The 22,926-nt window shown below is 53.5% G+C and overlaps 1 protein-coding gene across 18 annotated transcripts in view; it reads right to left on the minus strand.

Moving 5' to 3' along the window:
• LOC145544913 (uncharacterized) overlaps nucleotides 1-8,944 on the minus strand; it is a 36,626-nt gene extending 27,682 nt beyond the window's left edge. For 4 of the 18 annotated variants that reach the window (XR_014081706.1, XR_014081705.1, XR_014081707.1 and 1 more), the window contains exons 1-3: nucleotides 8,376-8,944; nucleotides 5,984-6,151; nucleotides 476-684 (exon numbers count right to left, since the gene is read on the minus strand). Coding sequence is in view for 1 of the 18 variants with exons in the window: in XM_081588299.1 (XP_081444425.1) it covers nucleotides 476-580; nucleotides 6,324-6,388 (170 nt within the window). In the remaining 17 variants the exon portion in view is untranslated. Of the gene's footprint in view, nucleotides 1-475; nucleotides 685-5,983; nucleotides 6,152-6,323; nucleotides 7,323-7,404; nucleotides 8,213-8,375 lie in introns of all 18 variants that reach the window. The other 14 variants (XR_014081711.1, XR_014081704.1, XR_014081712.1 and 11 more) reach the window with 7 other exon arrangements.
• Nucleotides 8,945-22,926: the final 13,982 nt, after the last annotated feature.

Here is a 22,926-nt window from a genome sequence, read left to right on the forward strand (position 1 = left end):
CCGGGGTGCTGGGAGATAGGCCTTCGATATATGGATTCTAGGGAGTTCAACTCATAGTGGGACCTAGGAACCCAGGTTTTTACAAAGTGTCCCCAGGGATTCGGAGGCATAGCCAGGTTTGGGGACCACTGAGCTCGGCCGCTAAGCTGGGCACACTGGCCGGGGGACGGGGTGTCTGGGCGGAGGGGCTGCTGGCGCAGGAGGCTTGTCTCCAAGGCCCCGGCTTGCAGCCCCTTCCACGGCCTTGACACACCAACACTCACTCAGCCCCCAGGGGTGCTAAGTTCTCTCCTGGCCTCCTGTCTCCACCCTTCTATTCCTACCCAGACGGGTCCCTGGGGGGCCTTCTGGTTGCCGGTGTCTGTGTGGAAAGGCACAGCCCGACAGCCTGGAATCTAGGGCTCAGAGGGTGAGGGGCTGCAAGCAGGAGCATCTGGGAGGCCGCGGGGCCTCCGTCCACACGGGGGTCTCTGACCTGCTTTCCTCCCGGGATGCCATCACAGCTGTAAAGCCCTGATGTCTCTGGAGCTCAGCAGACCTCTTGTGCAGAACGGGGTCTCTTCCATCAGGAACGGGACTCCTGTGGCAGCAGGAACAGCTGGTCAGCAGGAGGGGCACAGAGTCTGTGCTCACACCTCGGTCCGGAGGCGTTCAGCACGCCCTGGTCATCTGAGAGGTGGCACCCTGCGTGCAGGCAGTTCATGGGGCTTAACTCAGAGTACGTGGACCCCACCAAGGCTGTCCAAGCCCCCTACACCTGCCGGACACTCGAGGGAAATACATGTGCCCCCTCTGAGGGCAGCCCCCCTGCTGGTCTTTGCCCCCCTAATCTGTCAGTCTTGGTACCAAATCTCAGATGCCCTCACTGAATTGCATTGGCCAAGCCCGTCAGTTCTTTGACTGGAATATTTTAGCAGCCCTTAGGCGGTACTTTTTGTACAGTTCTTCTGTGTATTCTTGCCACCTCTTCTTAATATCTTCTGCTTCTGTTAGGTCCATACCATTTCTCTCCTTTATCGAGCCTATCTTTGCATGAAATGTTCCTTTGGTATCTCTAATTTTCTTGAAGAGATCTCTAGTCTTTCCCATCCTGTTCTTTTCCTCTATTTCTTTGCATTGATCACTGAGGAAGGCTTTCTTATCTCTCCTTGCTACTCTTTGGAACTCTGCATTCAGATGGGAATATCTTTCCTTTTCTCCTTTGCTTTTCACTTCTCTTCCCTTCCCAGCTATCTGTAAGGCCTCCTCAGACAGCCATTTTGCTTTTTTGCATTTCTTTTCCATGGGATTTTCTTGACCCCTGTCTCCTGTACAATGTCATGAACCTCTGTCCATAGTTCATCAGGCACTCTGTCTATCAGGTCTAGTCCCTTAAATCTATTTGTAACTTCCACTGTATAATCATAAGGGATTTGATTTAGGTCATACCTGAATGGGCTAGTGGTTTTCCCTACTTTCTTCAATTTAAGTCTGAATTTGGCAATAAGCAGTTCATGATCTGAGCCACAGTCTGATCCCAGTCTTGTTTTTGCTGACTGTATAGAGCTTCTCCATCTTTGGCTGCAAAGAATATAATCAATCTGATTTCGGTGTTGACCATCTGGTGATGTCCACATGTAGAGTCTTCTCTTGTGTTGTTGGAATAGCGTGTTTGCTATTACCACTGTGTTCTCTTGGCAAAACTCTATTAGCCTTTGCCCTGCTTCAATCTGTACTCCAAGGCCAAACTTGCCTGTTACGCCAGGTGTTTCTTGACTTCCTACTTTTGCATTCCAGTCCCCTATAATGAAAAGGACATCTTTTTTGGGTGTTAGTTCTAGAAGGTCTTGTAGGTCTTCATAGAACCGTTCAACTTCAGCTTCTTCAGTGTTACTGGTCGGGGCATAGACTTGGATTACCGTGATATTGAATGGTTTGCCTTGGAAACGAACAGAGATCATTCTGTCGTTTTTGAGATTGCATCCAAGTACTGCATTTCGGACTCTTGTTGACCATGATGGCTACTCCATTTCTTCTAAGGGATTCTTGCCCACAGTAGTAGATATAATGGTCCTCTGAGTTAAATTCACCCATTCCAGTCCATCTTAGTTCACTGATTCCTAGAATGTCGATGTTCACTCTTGCCATCTCCTGTTAGACCACTTCCAGTTTGCCTTGATTCATGGACCTAACATTCCAGGTTCCTATGCAATATTGCTCTTTACAGCATCGGACTTTGCGTCTATCACCAGTCACATCCACAGCTGGGTATCATTTTTGCTTTGGCTCCATCCCATCACTCTTTCTGGAGTTATTTCTCCATTGATCTCCATTAGCATATTGGGCACCTACTGACCTGGGGAGTTCATCTTTCAGTGTCCTATCTTTTTGCCTTTTCATACTGTTCATGGGGTTCTCAAGGAAAGAATACTGAAGTGGTTTGCCATGCACTTGAAAAGGCAAGATATTCCCATCTGAATGCAGAGTTCCAAAGAATAGCAAGGAGAGATAGGAAAGCCTTCCTCAGCGATCAGTGCAAATAGAGGAAAACAACAGATTGGGAAAGACTAGAGATCTCTTCAAGAAAATTAGAGATACCAAAGGAACATTTCATGCAAAGATAGGCTCGATAAAGGAGAGAAATGGTATGGACCTAACAGAAGCAGAAGATATTAAGAAGAGGTGGCAAGAATACACAGAAGAACTGTACAAAAAAGATCTTCATGACCCAGATAATCATGATGGTGTGATTACTCACCTAGAGCCAGACATCTTGGAATGTGAAGTCAAGTGGGCCTTAGAAAGCATCACTATGAACAAAGCTAGTGGAGGTGATGGAATTCCAGTTGAGCTATTTCAAATCCTCAAAGGTGATGCTGTGAAAGTGCTGCACTCGATATGCCAGCAAATTTGGAAAACTCAGCAGTGGCCACAGGACTGGAAAAGGTCAGTTTTCATTCCAATCCCAAAGAAAGGCAATGCCAAAGAATGCTCAAAGTACCGCACAATTGCACTCATCTCACATGCTAGTAAAGTAATGCTCAAAATTCTCCAAGCCAGGCTTCAGCAATACGTGAACCGTAAACTTCCAGATGTTCAAGCTGGTTTTAGAAAAGGCAGAGGAACCAGAGATCAAATTGCCAATATCCGCTGGCTCATCGAAAAAGCAAGAGAGTTCCAGAAAAACATCTATTTCTGCTTTATTGACTATGCCAAAGCCTTTGACTGTGTGGATCACAATAAACTGTGGAAAATTCTGAAAGAGATGGGAATACCAGACCATCTGACCTGTCTCTTGAGAAACCTGTATGCAGGTCAGGAAGCAACAGTTAGAACTGGACATGGAACAACAGACTGGTTCCAAATAGGAAAAGGAGTACGTCAAGGCTGTATATTGTCACCCTGCTTATTTAACTTATATACAGAGTACATCATGAGAAACACTGGGCTGGAAGAAACACAAGCTGGAATCAAGATCGCCAGGAGAAATATCAATAATCTCAGATATGCGGATGACACCACCCTTATGGCAGAAAGTGAAGAAGAACTAAGGAGCCTCTTGATGAAGGTGAAAGAGGAGAGTGAAAAAGTTGGCTTAAAGCTCAATGTTCAGAAAACTAAGATCATAGCATCTGGTCCCATCACTTCATGGGAAATAGATGGGGAAACAGTGGAAACAGTGGCTGACTTTATTTTTTTGGGCTCCAGAATCACTGCTGATGGTGATTGCAGCCATGAAATTAAAAGACGCTTACTCCTTGGAAGGAAGGTTATGGCCAACCTAGAGAGCATATTTAAAAGCAGAGACATTACTTTGCCAATAAAAGTCTGTCTAGTCAAGGCTATGGTTTTTCCAGTGGTCATGTATGATGTGAGAGTTGGACGGTGAAGAAAGCTGAGCGCCGAAGAATTGATGCTTTTGAACTGTGGTGTTGGAGAAGACTCTTGAGAGTCCCTTGGACTGCAAGGAGATCCAATCAATCCATCCTAAAAGAGAGCAATCCTGGGTGTTCATTGGAAGGTCTGATGTTGAAGCTAAAACTCCAATACTTTGGCCACCTCATGCGAAGGGTTGACTCATTGGAAAAGACCCTAATGCTGGGTAGGATTGGGGGTGGGAGGAGAAGGGGACGACAGAGGATGAGATGGTTGGATGGCATCACCAACTCGATGGACATGGGTTTGGGTGGACTCCGGGAGTTGGTGATGGACAGAGAGGCCTGGCATGCTGCAATTCATGGGGTCACATAGAGTCGGACATGACTGAGCGTCTGAACTGAACTGAGGCGGTATTTAGAGTTTGGTGATTCCCAGGGACATGTGTACACACAACTGTAATCTAGATGAAGATTTGGGAGCCAGGCTTCCGGGCTGTTTCCCCTGCACCTTCAGAGTTCTGGGCTGGGAAGTTCCCCGTCTTCCCGACTGGGGGATGTGACCTCGGGTCCCTGTACCGCTGGCAAAGGAAAGCTTTCAGTCAGTGGACTGGTTGACTGTGGACCGACGGATGAGGGCAGCAGAGCTCAGGGCCGAGAAGCAAGGCTTTCAGATCACTCTCGAGAACCAGGAGTGGCAGGGCCGATTGCAGCAGCTCCTTGTCTGATCGCCGCGGCAGCCCTGCAGGGCCTGCACCTGAGCGAGCGGGCTTTCCAGGCATCGTGGAGCGCCCGCTGGGAAGCGGGGCCTGCACCTGAGCCTGCGGGCCTTCCAGTCATTGTGGAGCGCTTGCCGGGGAGCAGGGCCTGCGCCTGAACGTGCGGGCCTTCCAGTCATTGTGGAGCGCTTGCCGGGGAGCAGGGCCTGCGCCTGAACGTGCGGGCTTTCCAGTCATCGTGGAGCGCGCGCTGGAGAGCGGGGCCTCGTTTCTGGAATAACCGTCAGTAATCGAGGCCTCGCTTTGAGGTGGATCCCCCGCTGCTGTGGTCCTGGACAGTGGAGACGGTGCTCTGCTCTGAGCTTTTCAGGGGCGGGGTCTGCACTGGGCAGTCACCCTGAGGGCCCCGGGCTTAAAGCCCAGGCAACCTCTTCCAAGCTGTCTCAGTTAAGCGATTTTCAGAGGGCGCGCATGCAGGGGCAGTGTGCCCCCCTCCGTCTGCCAGGAGATCTTGCGGGGTAGTGACTGAGGGCTCCAAGCTGCAGGTGTGGGCAGAGGGGACAGTGCCCGCCCCACAGGCTAACGTGGTGCCAGCAGGCAGGCTGGACGAGCAGGTGGGAGCACATGCCACTGGCCAACCCCAGACCGCCCCCGCCCTGGCAGGCTGGGCCGGACGCAGGAAGGCCAAGTCTGACCGGGAGGCCTCCCCGAGCTTCCATCACGTGACCTCCTGGGTCAGCAGTGAAACAGAACGACCCCCATTCCTTCCATTCCAGGTGTCGACATTAGCTTTTCAGCTTCATCACCAGAAAGAAGATGAGATGGAAGCTGAAGACCAAGCGTCTCCGCAGTGTCCCGTGGAGACTGATGGCCGGTCATGGACTGGGGGACAGGGCTCCCCGCCTCCCGACAGGTGATCTAGTGGCGGTGTGAGGACAGCCGCTCCCCGGCCCACGCGGCCTGAGCGGAGTCCAGGCTCCTCAAGACTGGGTCTGGCTCTGCGCCCCGTGCCTGCTGGCCAGGAAGGGGTGAGTTGTGATACGTTTTTTAGTGGCTGAGCAAAGACCCGCAATTAATTTTAGCCGAGTCCCTAATTTTAGCACAGCGGTCCCTTAGTGACCCCTCTGAGTCAGTAAAGGCCTGACTCGGAGGAGAAGCTGGGCACGAACCTCAAGGTGATACAAAATCAGATTCAGCCCTGGACCGTCACCCAGGAACCACAGACACGCCTCGGCAGGGAGGCTGGCACCCTGCGGTGTGTCTGTCACAGCCCACTGGTCGAGACCTTCCCTCTCCGGAGACGGGAGTGTTCTGACAGAAGGAATCCACGGACAGCTGCCAAGAAAGGGGGACATCTGAACCCCCAGGCCGTTGAGCAGACCTGCTGCGCTGCAGGTCCTGCAGGCCCACCTGGCTGGGGAGGCGCCGTGTCTCACTGGGCCCTTGTTCTGATGCTCATGGGGGGAGCCTCGGTCAGAGGAAGCTGGAGCATCGGTGGTCCATTTCAATCTCCTATGGGGCCGGGACGCCACTCTGCCATGGAGAAGCCGTGTCTACATACCTGCACACTTTCAGGACCTGATTGAAGTGGAGACCCCGAAAGGGAAGCAATTTTTAAATAGCTAGTGATCCTCATCTCACACTGTATAGCAGGAAACACTTTTGAATTAATCAAAAGTTCAGAAGATCTCTGTCTTATTCTCCCATCATAAATATACGGGCACATCAACTGCTTTGCTTACGTACATACCTGTCAGGTTCTGGGAGCCGGGGTTCGGCCGTGACCCTGAGAGATGGAAACGTGGTGAGTTCCATGTTCCTCCTGGATTTCCAGAGTTGGCCTGGGAGGTGGAGCCACACAGGCAGCGAGGGCTCCACAGACGTGGCTCAAATCCATGTCTGCTGGCACAGTCACCCCAGATGACGGGTGGGCCTGACGCAGTCAGTGGAAAGGTCTTAGTAGCGGAGCAGAGGAGGAAACCCCACCTGTGCCGAGGGGTCCAGCCTGCCCTGCTCGAGGGCCTGCCTTGCAGACGCAGACCAGCCCGGCTGGACCCCACAGTCACGGGAGCCGGGTCTGCGCTGTGTCTGCACGGACGTCTCCTCCAGGCTGTTTCTCCCCCAAGCCCCAGTGCAAGGCAGGAGAATGACCGAGTGCTTTATTCTTTATTCCCTTCATAGCTCACTGTTTGCACCAGCGTGTGCCCAGGGCTCACAGTCCACACGCACAGAAGTGAGCCACTCCTGGCCCCCGCCTTGGCCACTCACTCTGACCGTGAAGCCTCCCCGTAGAGCTGCCCATCCAAGAGCCAGGGAACCACCCTTGCTTCCCCCCATGCTGCCCCTCTGCCCCGGGGGGAGCAATCATTCCTGACCCATCAGATGCAGGCCCACCGCTCTCCACCCTCCACTCCTCACTGCCACCGACACTCTGCCGACCCACACATCACCTGGATGAGGTGCTAGGAGCCCACGTGACTCTCCCCAACCCCAGACCTTGTCTGGCCGCTTTCCTGTTTAGGGCAGGACTGAGTTGGTAAAAGACTCCAAGGCAGCTGCATCACTCAGAATGGGCTTTGTTGTGCAGCAGGAAGAATCTAAAAACACTAGCATCTTCGCAAGGTGTGCACTTCCCACCTCCGGCACACACCCATCACAGGCTGCGTGCGGACGTGCACACTCAGTCCTGTACAGCTGTTTGCAACTCCATGGATGGTAGCCCACCAGGCTCCTCTGTCCATGGGATTTCCTAGACAGGAATACTGGAGTGGGTGGCCATTCCCTTCTCCAGGGGGACTTCCTGACCCAGAGATTGAACCCACATCTCTTACATCTCCTGCTTTGGTGGGCAGATTCTTTACCACTGCTCCACCTGGGAAGCCCAGACGGACGTTATTTCTCACCAGTGCCAGGATACCCGGCCTCACTGGGTCTCCATTACAACATCCCTGCCGCCGTCCAAGGGCAGGAGAGGCCAGGACAGCCACGAGCCGGCTCCTCTCGGGTCTGTGCAGAAGGACACCTGCCCGTAGCCCAGTACATCAGGCAGACACAGTGTCGCCAGACAGGGTCCTCTCCCACTCAGAGAGGGCGGCTCAGACACGTAGACGTCATTGCACCCATGCCGCTCCAGCTAGGGTGCAGGAGAGCCACGGGCTTTGCGTGGCACAGGTCGGACCCGGGTCTGGGAGGAAGGCCTGCAGAGCCCACTCCCCTTACAGAGCCCACTCCCCCTGCAGGGCCCGGGGATGGAGGAGGCCTGGCAGAAGTGGCCGCGTGCTCTGACCGCCCAACCTGGAAGGCGTTTTCAGCGAGCCCGCTGCGGCCTCGGTAGGCTGGCGGTTCAGAGCAGAGGTGGTGCTCTGAGTCTGTATCCTCGGAAATAACCCAGTTCCTTCAGAGTCACCCCAGCCCTCGTGGATGAGGACATGCTCAGGAAGGATGTTCAGCCGTCTGTGGTGCCCCCTCCCCGGGCACAGGCCGCTCCCAGGGGAGCAGGCAGGTCTCTCGCTGGTTGTAGGAGGAGGCGTGGGGACCGCGGGGCCTCAGAGGCTGTCCATGTGGCCCAATGGGGTTTGGGCTTCGTGGGGCCCCTGGGTTCAAGGCTGCGTTCCTTCTGTGCTTTGGGCAGGGCTCTTTCTGGAAGGAAGGGTCATTCTACATTCAGTGTCTTTGCTTTTAAAGGGGATGTAAATCCCATACTGTAAAAATTGCCCTTTTTAAAATACCATTCTCTATTTTTTAGTATCTTCATAAGACTGTGCAAACACCACCCCATCTAATCGCAGAAAACTTTCATTACCTGCTTGAAAGAAACCACAGCACGGGCAGTCCCTTCTCCACCCTGCTCCAGCCCCTGGCGACCCCTAGTCCATGCGGGTCCCTGTCTTTTGCCTGCTCTGGACGTTTCCTGCAGCCAGACTCTCACGGTAAGTGGTTTTTAGGGGCTAGCTCCTCTCACTGAGCATCACGTTTTCAAAGTCCATCCCTGCCATAGCCGCATCAGTGCTTTGCTCCTGTTTCTGTCTGAATAATATTCTAGTGCGTGGATGGACCATGATTTCTTTACCCAGCTGATGGACGTTTGGCTTGGCTCCGCCTTGGGGCTGTGATGAATAATAACGGTGCTATGAACTCATGGACGTCTGTGTGTGCACACGTTTCCATTTCTCCTGTTCGGCCAGGGGCAGCTCCATTGGGTCACACAGCAGGTCTGGGCCTGTGACCGAGTCTCTTCACGTGTGTCATGTGGGACGAGGAGGAGGGCTGCCTGGTACAGGCTGAAGCGGAGTCGGCAGAGGTCCCCTGGGATGGAGCCCAGCTGGGAGGAGGGTGTCACGTCCGTGCTCTGCCGGTGGCCTCGTTGTGTCTGTGCTACATTTCACCTGGGTGCGGTCCCCTTTCTGTCATCACTACGTCACAGAGGGACCTTGTCTTTGCTGGTCTCCGGGGAGGCTGCCTCCTGCCCATCAGGGGACATGGTGGCCTCACTGTGCCTGCCCAGCTCCCGTCTCAGGGTGACATCCTGCAGGAGCACTTGGGTGGGCTCTGGTGTCACCAGAAGGCTGCCTGCTCAGGTCACCCCCCCCCCGGCTCACTGCCGCCCGGAGCCCCAGGATGGACAGAGTCCGCACCTGCCATGTGGACAGGTGGCCCGACCCCTGTTCCTGGGCCTCCAGGTGGTGGGGTCCCTGTCCAGGCCACCACGCCCACCACCCCTCCCCACCCTCTGCCTGGACCACCTCCTAAACATCACTTGCAGAGCCCCCCCACCCCCACCCCAGGCATCCTCAAGGCTCTGCTTTCTCCTTAATTTCTCTTCAGGTGGGCATCAGAGACCAGGACGAGGGTGGCGCCCACAGCAGGTGCTGAGTGAGTATTTACTTAGCGAATGAATAGAGGCTTGGCGTCCCTGCCTCTGTCCACCCTCCACTCAGCCTGGCCCAGACCGCCGTCTCTTCCTGGAGGGTTCCTTGGGCGTCTCCCTGTGCTCTTGTCTACTTGGCCTTCACCTAAATCTTCTCAAGCGCAGAAGTGGCCGCGAGGGAGAGGGACCATGTCCCCGCTTTTCCGGTATCTCTGCCCACGAGCGAAGTGGCCAGTGGCACTTTGGGGAGGGCCGCCTCAGTTGTCAGGACACCTCGCTGTCTGCAGGCCCCTCTGTGCTGGCCCCTTGCCGGGCCCCTCAGATCCAGGACCCCGTGGGGTCAGACCCCACACTCTGCAGAGTCCCCCAGGTCCTTGGTGAGAACTGGTTGTTCCCACAGTTAACCAGGAGGAGGCGTGGTCACCGACTCAGAGCTGGAGCCTGGGAACCTCTGCCCTTCCCCACCACCCCCTCCTGCTAACTTGGCGTTCCCGTTTCCACAGGACCTCAGCAGTGACCTTGACCCACCAGAGGCGGGAGGGAAGACGGCCGTACGCCAGGCCCCATGTGCCTCTTACATCCTCCCATTGTTTGTGGCGGAATGATTCCCCTAGTGTGGATGTGGTTTATCAAAACACTCAACAATTCTAAGCAAACCAGGTGCTGATGATGGTTTAGTCACCAAGTCGTGACTGACTCTTGAGACTCCACAGACTGTAGCCCGTCAGGCTCCTCTGTCCTTGGGATTCTCCAGGCAAGAATACTGGAGTGGGTTGCCATTTCCTTCTCCAGGGGATGTTCCTGACTCAGGGATTGAACCCGAGTCTCCTGCATTGCAGACAGATTCTTTACCAACTGAGCTATGAGGGAAGCCATAGTAAACAAAACCCATCCCCAGCGCTTAGTTGGGGCCACTTCCACCCTGCATGCCATATAAGGCCTGCAGCTTCCTCAGAAGTTTAGAATGATGGTTTAGGGAATGATAAGAAAATATTTTTTTTCCTGTTAAAAAAATTAAAAAACCTCTGCCTACAGTGTGTTTACTTTTTCTAAACTGGAATCACAGGCAAACACAACAAAATATCACCTACAGTTTTCCTCTAAAACGTCGTTAAGTCTCATGCTGTGAGTGGCAAAGCTTAAATATTGCAATTTAACAGGCATTTATCATGTATCTACTATGGGTCCAATCAACTCTGAGAAAGATATTATTTTAAAGATTGCAACCTGGAAGCGTGGGGAAGTGTGGTCTTGAGGGCGACAGTGGAACCAGGACTGCTGCTGCTGCTGCTGCTAAGTCACTTCAGTCATGTCCGACTCTGTGTGACCCCATAGATGGCAGCCCACCAGGCTCCCCCATCCCTGGGATTCTCCAGGCAAGAACACTGGAGTGGGTTGCCATTTCCTTCTCCAATGCATGAAAGTGAAAAGTGAAAGTGAAGTCGCTCAGTCGTGTCTGACTCTTAGCGACCCCATGGACTGCAGCCTACCAGGCTCCTCCATCCATGGGATTTTCCAGGCAAGAGTACTGGAGTGGGGTGCCATTGCCTTCTCCAGGACAGACACATGCAAATGCATGTTCCAGTCGAAGTTCTTCTCGGGAAGGACGGAAGCCGTCCCTCCTGTCTCCCGGTCACCAGTGTCCGTGGCCATTTCTGCAGAAGGTGCTTTACTTTCTATGAGGCGTCCATCCTGCTGGCCTGTGCCTTGACCCTGAGGGTCCCTGGAGGAGAAGGTCCCAGGGGCCCCCGACTCTGTGGAGTGTCCTCACCTCCTTTCCTTTGCCTTGGGGCAGGCCTGACTCTGCTCACCTGTGTCCAAGTCTCCTTCCCTGCCCAGACCCAGGACAGACTGTGCCCCCACCCCCGCAGAGAAGGGACACACTGGTCCAAATGGGACCAATGGGCTGTGCTTGGAGGTGACAGGCGCACTTGCTGTAGATGTCCTGCTCTCTAAATTCTTCCCACCACCCCGCATGGGGGCAGGAGGAGAGGCTGAGCTCCACATGATTCAGACTCGAGAAAGTGGGGCCTCTATTCTTGTGGGGCCCTGAGAGACGGTGTAGAGAAGAGCTCCTGCCAAACCGTGCAGAGCCCAGGGATGCGCGGTCCTCAGGTGTCACCGTTACTGGTCACTGAGGCACAGTTTAACTCAGCACAGCTGACCCGTCCCTGGAAATCCATTCTCCAGCTCTTGCTGCCGCAGGGAGCTCTAACACATAGACACAGAGGGACCTGGAGATGAGCTTGGAGTTTGGGTTTGTTTCATTTGAGTGTCCTAGACATTGTCCATGGCTCCCCCGACTGTTCAGTGGTAAAGAATCCACCTGCCAATGCAGGGGACCTGGGTTCAATCCCTGGGTTGGGAAGATTCCCTGGAGAAGGAAATGGCAACCCACTCCAGTGTTCTTGCCTGGAGAACCCCATGGACAAAGTCGCCTCATGGAGTCGTTCATGGTGTCACAAAGAGTTGGACACAACTGAGCTTGTGATGATTATGTAAGACATCGTCCATAGAAAGATGTGGAATTTGGTTAATCCAATTGTAGAATATTCTTGAAAAAAGACACATGAACGCTGTCTGGAGCACCTATCTCACACTTTATGAGCTGGGCATGCTGCTTTGTCTGTTTGTTTATGGATGAATAGTTGATTTAAGTGCTGTGCTAGTTTCTGGTGTACAGCAGTGTCTCGGTTATACACATATACATATGCTTTTCAGTTATGGTTTATTAGAAGGTATTGAAAATAGTTCCCTATGCTATACAGTAGGTCCTTGTTGTAGGTCGATGTTACATATGTAGAATGTGTCCAACTCTTTGCAACTCTATGGACCGTAGCCCATCAGGCTCCTCTGTCCATGGGGTTCTCCAGGCAAGAATACTGGAGTGGGTTGCTGTGCCCTCCTCCAGGGGATCTTCCCAACTGAGGGATTGAACCCACGTCTTTTACATCTACCTGCATTGGCAGGCGGGTTCTTTATCATTAGTGCCACCTGAGAAGCCCATATTACATATAGTCGTGTATACATGTTAATCCCAAATTCTACTTTATCCATCCCCGCCTTTCCCCTTTGGTAACTATGACTTTGTTTTCTATGACTGTGAGTCTGTTTCTGTTCATCTGTGCCATGTTTTAGACTTCACATATAAATGATGTCATGTAATATTTCTCTTTCTTTGTCTGGCTTACTTCATTTAGTATGATAATCTGTAGGTCCATCCATGTTGCTGCAAATGGCATTATTTAATTCCTTCTTATGGTTGAGTAGAAGAACGATATAATAAAGGTCTTAGTGACCTGGATAACCACGATGGTGTGGTCACTTACCTAGAGCCAAACATCTTGGAGTGTGAAGTCAAGTGAACCTTAGAAGACATTACTATGAACAAAGCTAGTAGAGGTGATGGAATTTCAGCTGAGCTAGTTCAAATCCTAAAAGATGAAGCTGTTAAAGTGCCACACTCAGTATGTCAGCAAATTTGGAAAACTTAGGAGTGGTCACAGGACTGGAAAAAGTCAGTTTTCATCCCAATCCCAAAGAAGAGCAATGCCAAAGAAAGCTCAAACTACCATATAATTGCACTCATTTCACATGCTAGTGAGGTAATGCTCAAAATCCTTCAAGCTAGCCTTTAGCAGTATGTGAACCAAGAAGTTCCAGACGGTCAAGCTGGATTTAGAAAGGGCAGAGGAGATAAAACAAGTCCATCCTAAAGGAAGTCAACTCTGAATATTCATTGGAAGGGCTGATGCTAAAGCTGAAGCTCCAATACTGTGGCCACCTGGTGCAAAGAGTGGACTCATTGGAAAAAACCCTGATGTTAGGAAAGATTTAAGGCAAAAGGAGAAAAGGGAGCCAGAGGATGAGGATCAGGTGAGCATCACTGGCTCAATGGACATGAATTTGAGCAAAGTCTGGGAGACAGTGGAGGACAGAGGAGCCTGGCATGGTACAGTCCATAGGGTTTCAAAGAGTCGGACACGTCTTAGCTATTGAACAACAACAAAATATTCCATTGTGTGTCTTCTTTATCCATTCATCTGTCGATGGACATTTATGTTATTTCCATGGACATGTTGCTTTTTGAACTGGATGACTCAGAGGTGATTTTACACATATTTTTTAAGAGGGCACATCAGTTACTTTATAAAATGTCCCTGAATTTTGGCTTGTCTTATATTTCCCAATGATTAGACTTGGTTTACACATCTTGGCTGAAATATTACAGAAGTGATGTTAGTCTTTCTAGGGAGCCACAAAGGACTCATTTGGTTGTCTGCCCCTAATCTCAAGACTAATTTTGAACACTTGGTTAAAGTGTGACCTGGTTTCTCCACTGTATAGTTACTAGTTTTCATTTTGAAATTAGCAATTACTCTGTAGGAAGATTATTATTTTTGAGATGATACAAATATTCTGTTCCTCAACACACATCATCCTGTCTCCCAGACATCAGAACCGCTGAGAGTTTGCTGAACAAACTGTTACTAAGATGATTGCATGCATGCACGCCAAGTCGCTTCAGGACCCTCTATCTCTTTGCAGCCTCACGGACTGTAGCCCACCACGCTCCTCTGTCCATGGGATTCTCCAGGCAAGAATACTGGAGTGGGTTGCCATGCCCTCCTCCAGGGGATCTTCCCAGCCCAGGGATAGAATCGGTGTTGCCTTACATCTCCTGCATTGGCAGGTGGGTTCTTTACCACTAGCATCTGGGAACCCTAAGATGATTACAAATGACATTTTCTAGTTTCTTCCTTCCCGGATGTTTATTAGTGGACATTCCACTCAAGAAAGCCCTATTCTCCTCTGTCTATTCAACTGTTAATTTCTCTGTGGACTGCTTGTATGTATTTATATACCTAGGGCTTCCTAGGTGGTACTAGCAGTAAAGGATCCACCTGCCAATGCAGGAGACATAAGAGATGTAGGTTTAATCCTTGGGTCAGGAAGATCCCCTGGAGAGGAAAAGGGTTACCCACTACAGTATTCTTGCTAAGAGAATCCCATGGTCAGAGGAGCCTGGTGGACTACAGTCCATTGGGTCTCATAGAGTTGAACATGACTTCGAACTTGAGAACACACACACGTTAATTTATTTAGAGTAAGTATGACTCACTGGTCTTGCTTTATTTAATGGGCATTAGTCCATGACTTTTCCACTGTCTTGTTGTCCAGATTGTTCCCCATTTGGCCAGTGGATTCTCCTCCAAACAGGCACGTCTATCTTTTTGCCCACCCCCGTCATGCCTGTGAATGCATCTGTAGTTTCTGGCACAAGATGTTTACAGCTCAGTAGGCACCTTCCAGCCTCAGCTCCTGAGTCATCTTTCTCCAGGGAGCCTCAGCTCCTTTTAGGAAGAAGATAAAGCTGAGGAATGTGCCAACCGCAAACTGGCAATTGCCATCTACCTCTACGAAGATTAACTCATGAGCTGCTGCAGCTGGTGACCTTTAGCATCCCCTGAAGGGAGCTCAGGGTGGAGATCAGGAATGGGGTGCTCTGGGAAAAACAGGCAGAACAGGTTTTCAGGATAGATAATTTCAGGAGGAGATTTTATGAGCCCAATTCTTTTGTTTCCTCATATCTAGAAAAACACTAAAATCCCTCAAGCTGATATCTGTCCCTCATGAGCAGCAGTGACCTTTTGTAAAAAATGTGTGTTGAGTGCATGCTGAGTGCTCCTCTTTCACCAAAATCATACGTGTCCTGACCTCCTCCCTGCCTCTTTGGAGCAGTCCTTCAGAGCTATCTGAGGTACTATCTCCTGGGCTAGGGGCTTCCCTGGGTGGCTCAGATGGTAAAGGATCCACCTGCAATGCAGGAGACCTGGTTTCAATCTCTGAATCATGCCCCTGGAGGAGGGCATGGCAACCCACTCCAGTATTCTTGCCTGGAGAAATTCCATGGACAGAGGAGCCCGGCGGGCTATAGTCCATGGGGTCGCAGAGTCAGACATGACCGAGCGACTGACACATACGCACGCTCCTAGGCCAGAGTCCTCATTTTGCCCCAAACAGAACTTAACTCACAACTCTTGCATCATGCTTTCTTTTTCAGTTGACAAATGTTCTGAATGAAAAGGAGACTAAAGAGATGCGACAGCTAAGTGCATTGTGGGACCTCAGTTGGATTCAGAACCAGAAAGAAATGCTATAAAACACATTGTTGGGGCAATTCGTGAAATTAGAATGCAGGCTACACATTAGGTTACTTAACCACTGATCCATTCTTCAAAGTGACACCCTTACTGCGATTATTTAAGAGCATATCCTAATTTTTTGGAAATCCACAGCGAATTATTAAGTGGAAATGTGACTCACCCTCAAAAGTTCACACAGCAACAGCAACAGCAACAATAATGAAAACCGAGTGCTGGGAGATAAAGCAATAATACGCAATATTGCATATCAGGAAACTGCATAAAAGGGCCTTTTTAAAAACTGCATTTGCAATTTTTCTAAGTTTGAAATTATTTCAAAATAAGTCATTTAAAGAGAGAGACTGAAAACCAGAGCTCACCTCCCCCCTCCACCCTGGTTGAATAGGCTCCTCCCACTGGAACACTCTCCCTGCCCTGGAGGGAGCACCCCGGAGGCGGATCTTGGGGAGGCTGGGAGGTCAGGAAGTCGACTCCGCACCACTCCCAGGGGCCAAGATGCTATGGAAATGGGTCAGGTTGACACAGATTCTGTGGGCTCCCTCCCAGCCTGGCCTCTGCCCCTCAGCGGACCTACGTGAAGAGGGATGGAATTTTTATACGCCCTTCACATGCAAGTAATAAAGTCAAAACAATCAGGAGGAAGACAAAAACCAAAGCGAGTGCACATTTTCCTTTTCTTTACAGAGGATGAGATGGTTGGATGGTCTCATCAACTCCATGGACATGAGTTTGGGCAAACTCTGGGAGATGGTGAGGGACAGGGAAGCCTGGTGTGCTGTAGTCCACGGGGTCACAAAGAGTCAGACACGACTGAGCAACTGAACAACAACAACTAAATAAGAAACAGAGGAATTGGGTGTGGACAGACATCCAGTCTGACGCCGGCTCGGGGCTACCCAGGGGGCGGCCTTCGCGGATGGCCTTGTCTGAAACTGTCTCCTCCTGAGGGGGAGGACGGAGCTGGTGACATGTGGCCGCACAGCTTGTGGGGGTGATGGGAGCACCCAGGAAGCTCCCAGCACAGGTAAGAGTCCCAGGACAGTCACTTCACTGCTTCCCACACGACACAGGAAGGGGCAGCTGGCTACGAGGTCCCATCCCCAGGAAGGAGGGTCCCTGTGACTTTGGCAGGTGGGGGGCTGGCCATTACGACCAGGCCAAAGTCTTCCTGCAGGACAGAGAGACCACCGAGCTCTATGAGGTTGTGCCTTTCAGCAGCATAAACTTTTCCAGGAATCGTGCTTATATTCAAAAAATGTATCACATAGAATAAAACTACCTAAAGGAGCGTGACTCAAATCTTGCTTTTGACTTAAGCAAATGGATTTCAGTCTGCAGTTTGCAAATTCTTCCCTGGAGTTATATTTTGGAGTCACTTTGCACAGTCTTGCTCTTAGAATAGTTTTCAAAGAGAGAAAATGCCTAAAGCAAAACTTCTCAATTCAGCCGACTCTCTCACTCACCCTCAGCCAGGCTCCCGAGGCCGGAGGGGACCCTGCTCCGTGCCTCCCTCGATGGGACTCTCAGGGCCCCCGAGGGGACGTGAGAGGCTCTGCGCCCCTGTGGGGCGGGAAGGAAGGGCTGGGGGGTGTCCCTGGATCGTCCCAGGCTGCAAGGGGCTGCCTGGACCTGTTAGCACACCTGTTGAGCCAGGGGCTTTCGAGAGCGTGCAAAACCACCCTTTGTCCACCAGTCCTCCCATCATGGATGCAGACGGGCTGGGGAAATTGGCTCATTGGTGTAAATGCAAATTTTAACCACAGCGGCGGGCAGGGGTCTGGGGTCCCAGAGAGGTGGCTGTGAGTTCCCCACGCGGTCACTACCACCTGCAGGGCAGGCAGAGCCCCCGCCAGCCTCCTCTGGGGAAGGTCCTGACCCTGTGAGTGTCTGTGGGATGGAAGGGTCCCCCACCTCCTCGGAGGGCTGATACCCCCTTCCCAGCAGCTGCAGCCCCCACCCGCCCCCTTGCCAGACGCCCCCACCCCCGCCGGCCCCGCCTCCACCCCTTCCACCTGCTGCTCTCGGGGGCGCCAAGGACAGGAAGGGTCCCCCCCACACCACGGGGCTCCCTGTTCTGCAGGTCATGGCCTGGCTCCCCTCCCCCTCGGCCAAATGCGTTCTCCTTCACTCTGTGGGATAACCTTGTTAAGTGCCCACAGGGCACAGCTTGCCCCTCCAGCAGTGGAAAGGCACTATGCCGGCCCCCCTCGCGGAGAGGGGCCCCCGCCTGCCCTTGGCACCGCTGCCCCGCCATCCACGGCCTGGCCTCCATCACCCGCTCCCGGCAGGCGCCCCTCCAGCCCTGGCTCCCCCTCAGCGTCCTCTTCCGCCTGCGTCTCCAGTCCGTGACCGGAAATGTGCGCGTCCGCTCAGCTCTCCACGCCTCCTCCCCTGTGGACGCGCCCCGGCCGCCTCGTCCAGTCGCGGGGTCTCCAGGGCCGTCTGTCTGCAGAGACGCCTCTGCTTCTTCAGGCCCTCGCCCTCCCCCGTCCTTCCCCTCCTCCCTCCTGCTTCAGGCTCACAACCAACCGACCCCCACGGACGTGGACGTTTGGTGAGCACCTGAGCTGGGACGCGTGGGACCCCAGGCTCTGGGTTTCTCCCGGAACCCGCTTCCCCCACCTGCCCCACCCCTGAGAACGGGAAAAGTTTCTTCCATTCTCAGGCCGGAGTCCTGGGCGGGCCTCAACTCCCCTCTGCTTTTCACACCTCGTCTCTGATCCAGGAGCAAGGAGCAGGCGGCCACGACGCGTCCAGAGCCCACACCCGTGTCCAGGGCCCCACGCCGCGTCCAGGGCCCACACCCACGTCCAGGGCCCCGCACCCACGTCCAGGGCCCACACCCACGTCCAGAGCCCACACCTGCGTCCAGGGCCCCACGCCGCGTCCAGCAAACTCCTCCCTCCCTCCCTGCGTCCCGCCTGCCTGTTGACCCGGTGAGAGCAGGGGTATGAGTCCTTCCTGAGTTGGCTCCAGCATCTCAGCAGCAGGAGGACCATTAGATAGATGTGGCAGGAGGGAGGAGGGGGAGGAGGGAGCCGCCCTCTGTCCTCACCCGATCCTGACTCCGTCTGGACCCCTCGCTGCACCATCTGTTCGCGCCCAGCCTCACGGCTCCTGGGAGGAGCGGGCCTCTAATCCGAGGGCCGCAGTCTCCTGTCTGTGAGCTCCTCTCCTCGGGGGATCACTGGCCGACGCTCTCAGCCAGAGGCGGTGTGATTTCAGAGCCCTGCTCCAGAGTAACCCCATTTACACACCCGCTGTGCTGTGAGCTCTTGAAACCGCGGTCGGTCGCCTGTGCCCCTGGGAGGGCCCAGCCTCCCCTGCTCCTCTAATAAAAAAGGGCGCTAGTCTGGGAGCCTGCGGTGAGAAGCCGTCTTCAGGGTGGCAGTTTAGGAATAAAGGATCTTGCTCAGCAGAAGCCCCTGGGTCAGCCGGGGGAGGGGGCCAGGCCCCCAGATCCCGGTGAGCAAGCAGGGATGGGAGCATGATACACACTCCTAAGTGACCAGTGAGTCCGTTTTAATGTGGGCTCGGAAATTAAGCATCTTTTTGTGAGTAAGTCTACATGAAAATAAGGACACAATGAATAGATTTATAAATCAGAATACGCACATCATGGAAATAAAACCATAAACACCATCCCTGTCTCTCACAGCTGCAGGGAAAGCCTGCCTCTGACATGCTGAACGCAGGACAGACTGCCCTCCTTGCATTGCCCTCCAGCCTCAGAGGGTCTTCCCAGATGGCGCAGTGGTCAGGAATCTGCCTGCCACTGCAGGAGACGCAGGTTCGATCCCCGGGTCGGGAAGATCCCCTGGAGAAGGGGATGGCTACCCATTCCAGGATGCCTGCCTGGGAAATCCCATGAACAGAGGAGCCTGGTGGGCTACAGTCCATGGGGTCACAAAGAGTCGGACACAACTGAGCGACATCACTTTCACTTTTTCACCTCTTATGTTCAAGGGGCGTGGGTGTTCTCGTGGAAGTAAAAGCTTCTCCCAGGCGACGGCACAGGCTGAAATCGCATGGGGCTTGTCCTGTGTGGGTGATGTGCTGTCTGTTTCAGAGGCCACAGAACACCCACGAAGGTCAAGGGCAGACACGCCCCCACCCCAGTCACCCACGGAGACCAAGGAGGGACACTGGCGACCTCGCGGATGGGCGCCCGCCACCTTCCTGGTGGGGGACACCATGCCACGGTGCCAGCCAGCCTGGTGCTCGCCTGGGCCGTGGGGACGGGGTGGGGCGGGGGCGCTGGGCACACACGCTCCTCTCCTCTCCGAGGTGCCTCCCACGCCAACCTCCTCGTCACCCCTGCCGCAGCAGTCGCTTTGCTGAAGGCAAAGCCTCTGCTGACTTTTCTCGCAGGCGGCAAACCTTCCCTACTTCTCCACCCTGGGCCCGAGGACCCATGACGTCCCTGCGGAGGCTGGGGCGGGGGGGGACGTCAGGTCTGTCTTTCACCGGGGCCCCTCACCTGCCTGGATAGGAGGCTGGTGGGGCGGGGGCATCAGGTCTGTCTTTCACTGTGGCCCCTCACCTGCCTGGATAGGAGGCTGGTGGGGCGGGGGCGTCAGGTCTGTCTTTCACCGGGGCCCCTCACCTGCCTGGATAGGAGGCTGGTGGGGCGGGGGCGTCAGGTCTGTCTTTCACTGTGGCCCCTCACCTGCCTGGGTAAACAGAAGCCCATTTTCTCCCGGGTTTTTCCACTCTGCTTTCTGACAGCAGCCTATTCGGAAACCCGGAGACCAATGTCCAAGGGGGCGCCAAGTGACACTGTGCTTTGTCCCAGCTTCCCATGCCAGCTCCCGCTTCATTGTGCCCAGGCAGGGCCTCAGCCTGGCCTGGCTTTGGCCTGCCCGGTGGACTGCCCACCGGAGGACCACGAATGTACTCTCGGGGGAGCCAAGGGGTTGCCGGACCCCTGCAGAAATTGGAGGCAGGAGGAAAGGCAGACATTTCATCCAAATTCTAAGACTTTCCCTAAAAGGCTGAAACACGGCAGACACTGATTTAGAATCTGGGAAAGACGCTGGATGGGGAGTTAGGGAGTGCGGGGTCCAGCGTGGAGTCAGCCCGACACAGCCTTAAACACGGGTCTCGTGACGCCTGCCGGCCCCTTGGGATAGATGCTTGCTGTCACCAACAGAGAGGCCCTTTACTCCTTCAGGAAATGTCCAGGCCACACTTCCTGAGGGCCGGGTCCAGGGACAGGCCTGAGGACCACGTGTAGGAGAAGGCATCCCCGAGGAAGCGGGGAGAGCCGCGGAGGGACAGGACGCCGCAGTGGCGGGTCCGCAGGGCGGGGCACTGGGGGGACTCAGTCCCCGGGGGGCTGGGCCGAGGGACCTGAGGGGAAGGGCGAGTTCGCAGCTGCCTCCTCCTCTCTCAACCCCTCAGCGCCCTCTGATAGGCCAGGGGGAATGTTCCCAAGTGAGTGAACTAGGAGCTGTGGGAGCTTCTAAGAAAACAGATGCTGGAACCTGAGCCAGTGGCGAGATGCCTCTTGGAGAAGGTGTCGCTATAACGGAGCAGATCTGTGGTGCTGAGTCGTCACCTTTCAAAGCATCTCCCAGGTGGACTTGGGTCCTGGGGGCGAGTGAGAGGCAAGAGAAACATCACGGAACACTCCTGCCTGGGCTGAGGCTGCATTCCTGCCGGGCGTGCGTCCGCCAGCCCCCTCTGCGAGTCTCCTGTTTCTCAGGGAAGAGACAGCTTAGCCTCAGCTCCTCCAGGCCTCCAAGGACTGCCTTTCAGAACCCGCTGTTCATCTACAGAGCTGACCCAGGGCACTCAGCACCCAGCTTCTCTCCCCTTACAGCACGCGGGGACCCTGCAGCGTGTTGTTCCCTAAAATCTCGGAGTAACTGGACGGGTGCCGCAAGTCCTCGTTAGGGTTCTCCCCGAAACATTCACATCCATTTACTCCAAAGCCAACGCTGTGCAAAGCTGACTCCTGTGAGGGGTGCTGTGTGCCGTTTCCATGGAAACATTCTCCCCCACCCGCCCCCCACCACCGCTCTCTGGTTTTAAGCTTAATTCTGTAAAAACATGCAATTCAGCTGGCAGGAGCTTTCAGATTTAAATATAGAGATTGGATTAAGTTGGTGTTGAAGCTGTGTTTGAATTCATGGTGCAAGAAACGAATAAAATCTGATAATGTTCTGGAAGGTGGGATAAAACTGAGACGGTGAGTTCGGGCCACACCAGACACTCTCCTCAGTGTCAGATAATGCTCGCTTTAGCTTCAGCGTTGGGTGTTACGTACACACATGCGCTAAGACATCTCTAAGGGGAAAATTGGTGCTTTTGTTTTTGTTTTTAAGCAGAGACGCTGAGGTTTGCTTGCACAACTCATTTTTTGGGTCAGTTTGCAGTAGAGTACCCAGAGGCTGCGACTTTTCCCCTTCCTCTTGGCCCTGAAATGTGAGCTGGCCTTGGGACAAGGAGAGACGTGCAGATCCTGACCTCGGTATTCTGAAGCCATGCACGCTGGAAACCTGCAACCACCACGTGAGAAAGCCCCAGCTGGCCTGCTGGGGGCAGCGGCACACGGCCCAGCCATCCAGTTCCTCGGGCCCACAGTCCCGTGAGCGAGGCTGCTGGCTGCCAGCTGACCGCAGACACCTCATCCACCAGCCAGGACCAGAAGGCCTGCCCGCTGTTGCTGTTGTTTAGTGGCTAAGTTGTGTCTGACTCTACGACCCCATGGACTGCAGCCCGCCAGGCTCCTCTGTCCATGGGATTTCCCAGGCAAGAATACTGGAGTGGGTTGTCATTTCCTTCTCCAGGGGAGCTTCTCAACCCAGGGAGGGAAACTCCCATCTCCTGCGTTGCAGGCAGATTCTTTACCAGTGAGCCACCAGGGATGCTCCCTGCCTGCTAAATCCCATCCAAATTGTGAACCCTCAGACCTAGGAGTAAATACATGATTCTTGTCTTAAGATGTTGAGTTTTGAGGTGCTTTGTTATGCAAGAAAAGGCTAACCGCAATAAGGTCCAACAATAAAGGGTTAGGTTACCTTTGTTAAAGGAAGTAGGGAAAAAAGAAAACATGCTACTTCCAACAACAACTTCCCTCCATAGTGGAGGGCTTGCATGACTGGTGAACAAGAGCTTTGCTTCATGGACTCACATAAAGTGGGGATCGTATAATCTGTGTCCTGGCCTGCGCCTCTATCTCCACACAAATGGATAAGTCGTTCCTCTAAGCCAAGCCTCGTGGTGGCCAAGTTCAAGGGCCTCCAAGCTGTTGCCCAGTACCCCTGCTGGTCAGGACGTTGAGTGGAAATGGACCACAGGTGGGGTTTGGGAAT

Source organism: Giraffa tippelskirchi, chromosome 4, assembly GCF_054371585.1.
Source record: "Giraffa tippelskirchi isolate mGirTip1 chromosome 4, T2T-mGirTip1v1.2.pri, whole genome shotgun sequence".
NCBI classification, from domain to species: domain Eukaryota; kingdom Metazoa; phylum Chordata; class Mammalia; order Artiodactyla; family Giraffidae; genus Giraffa; species Giraffa tippelskirchi.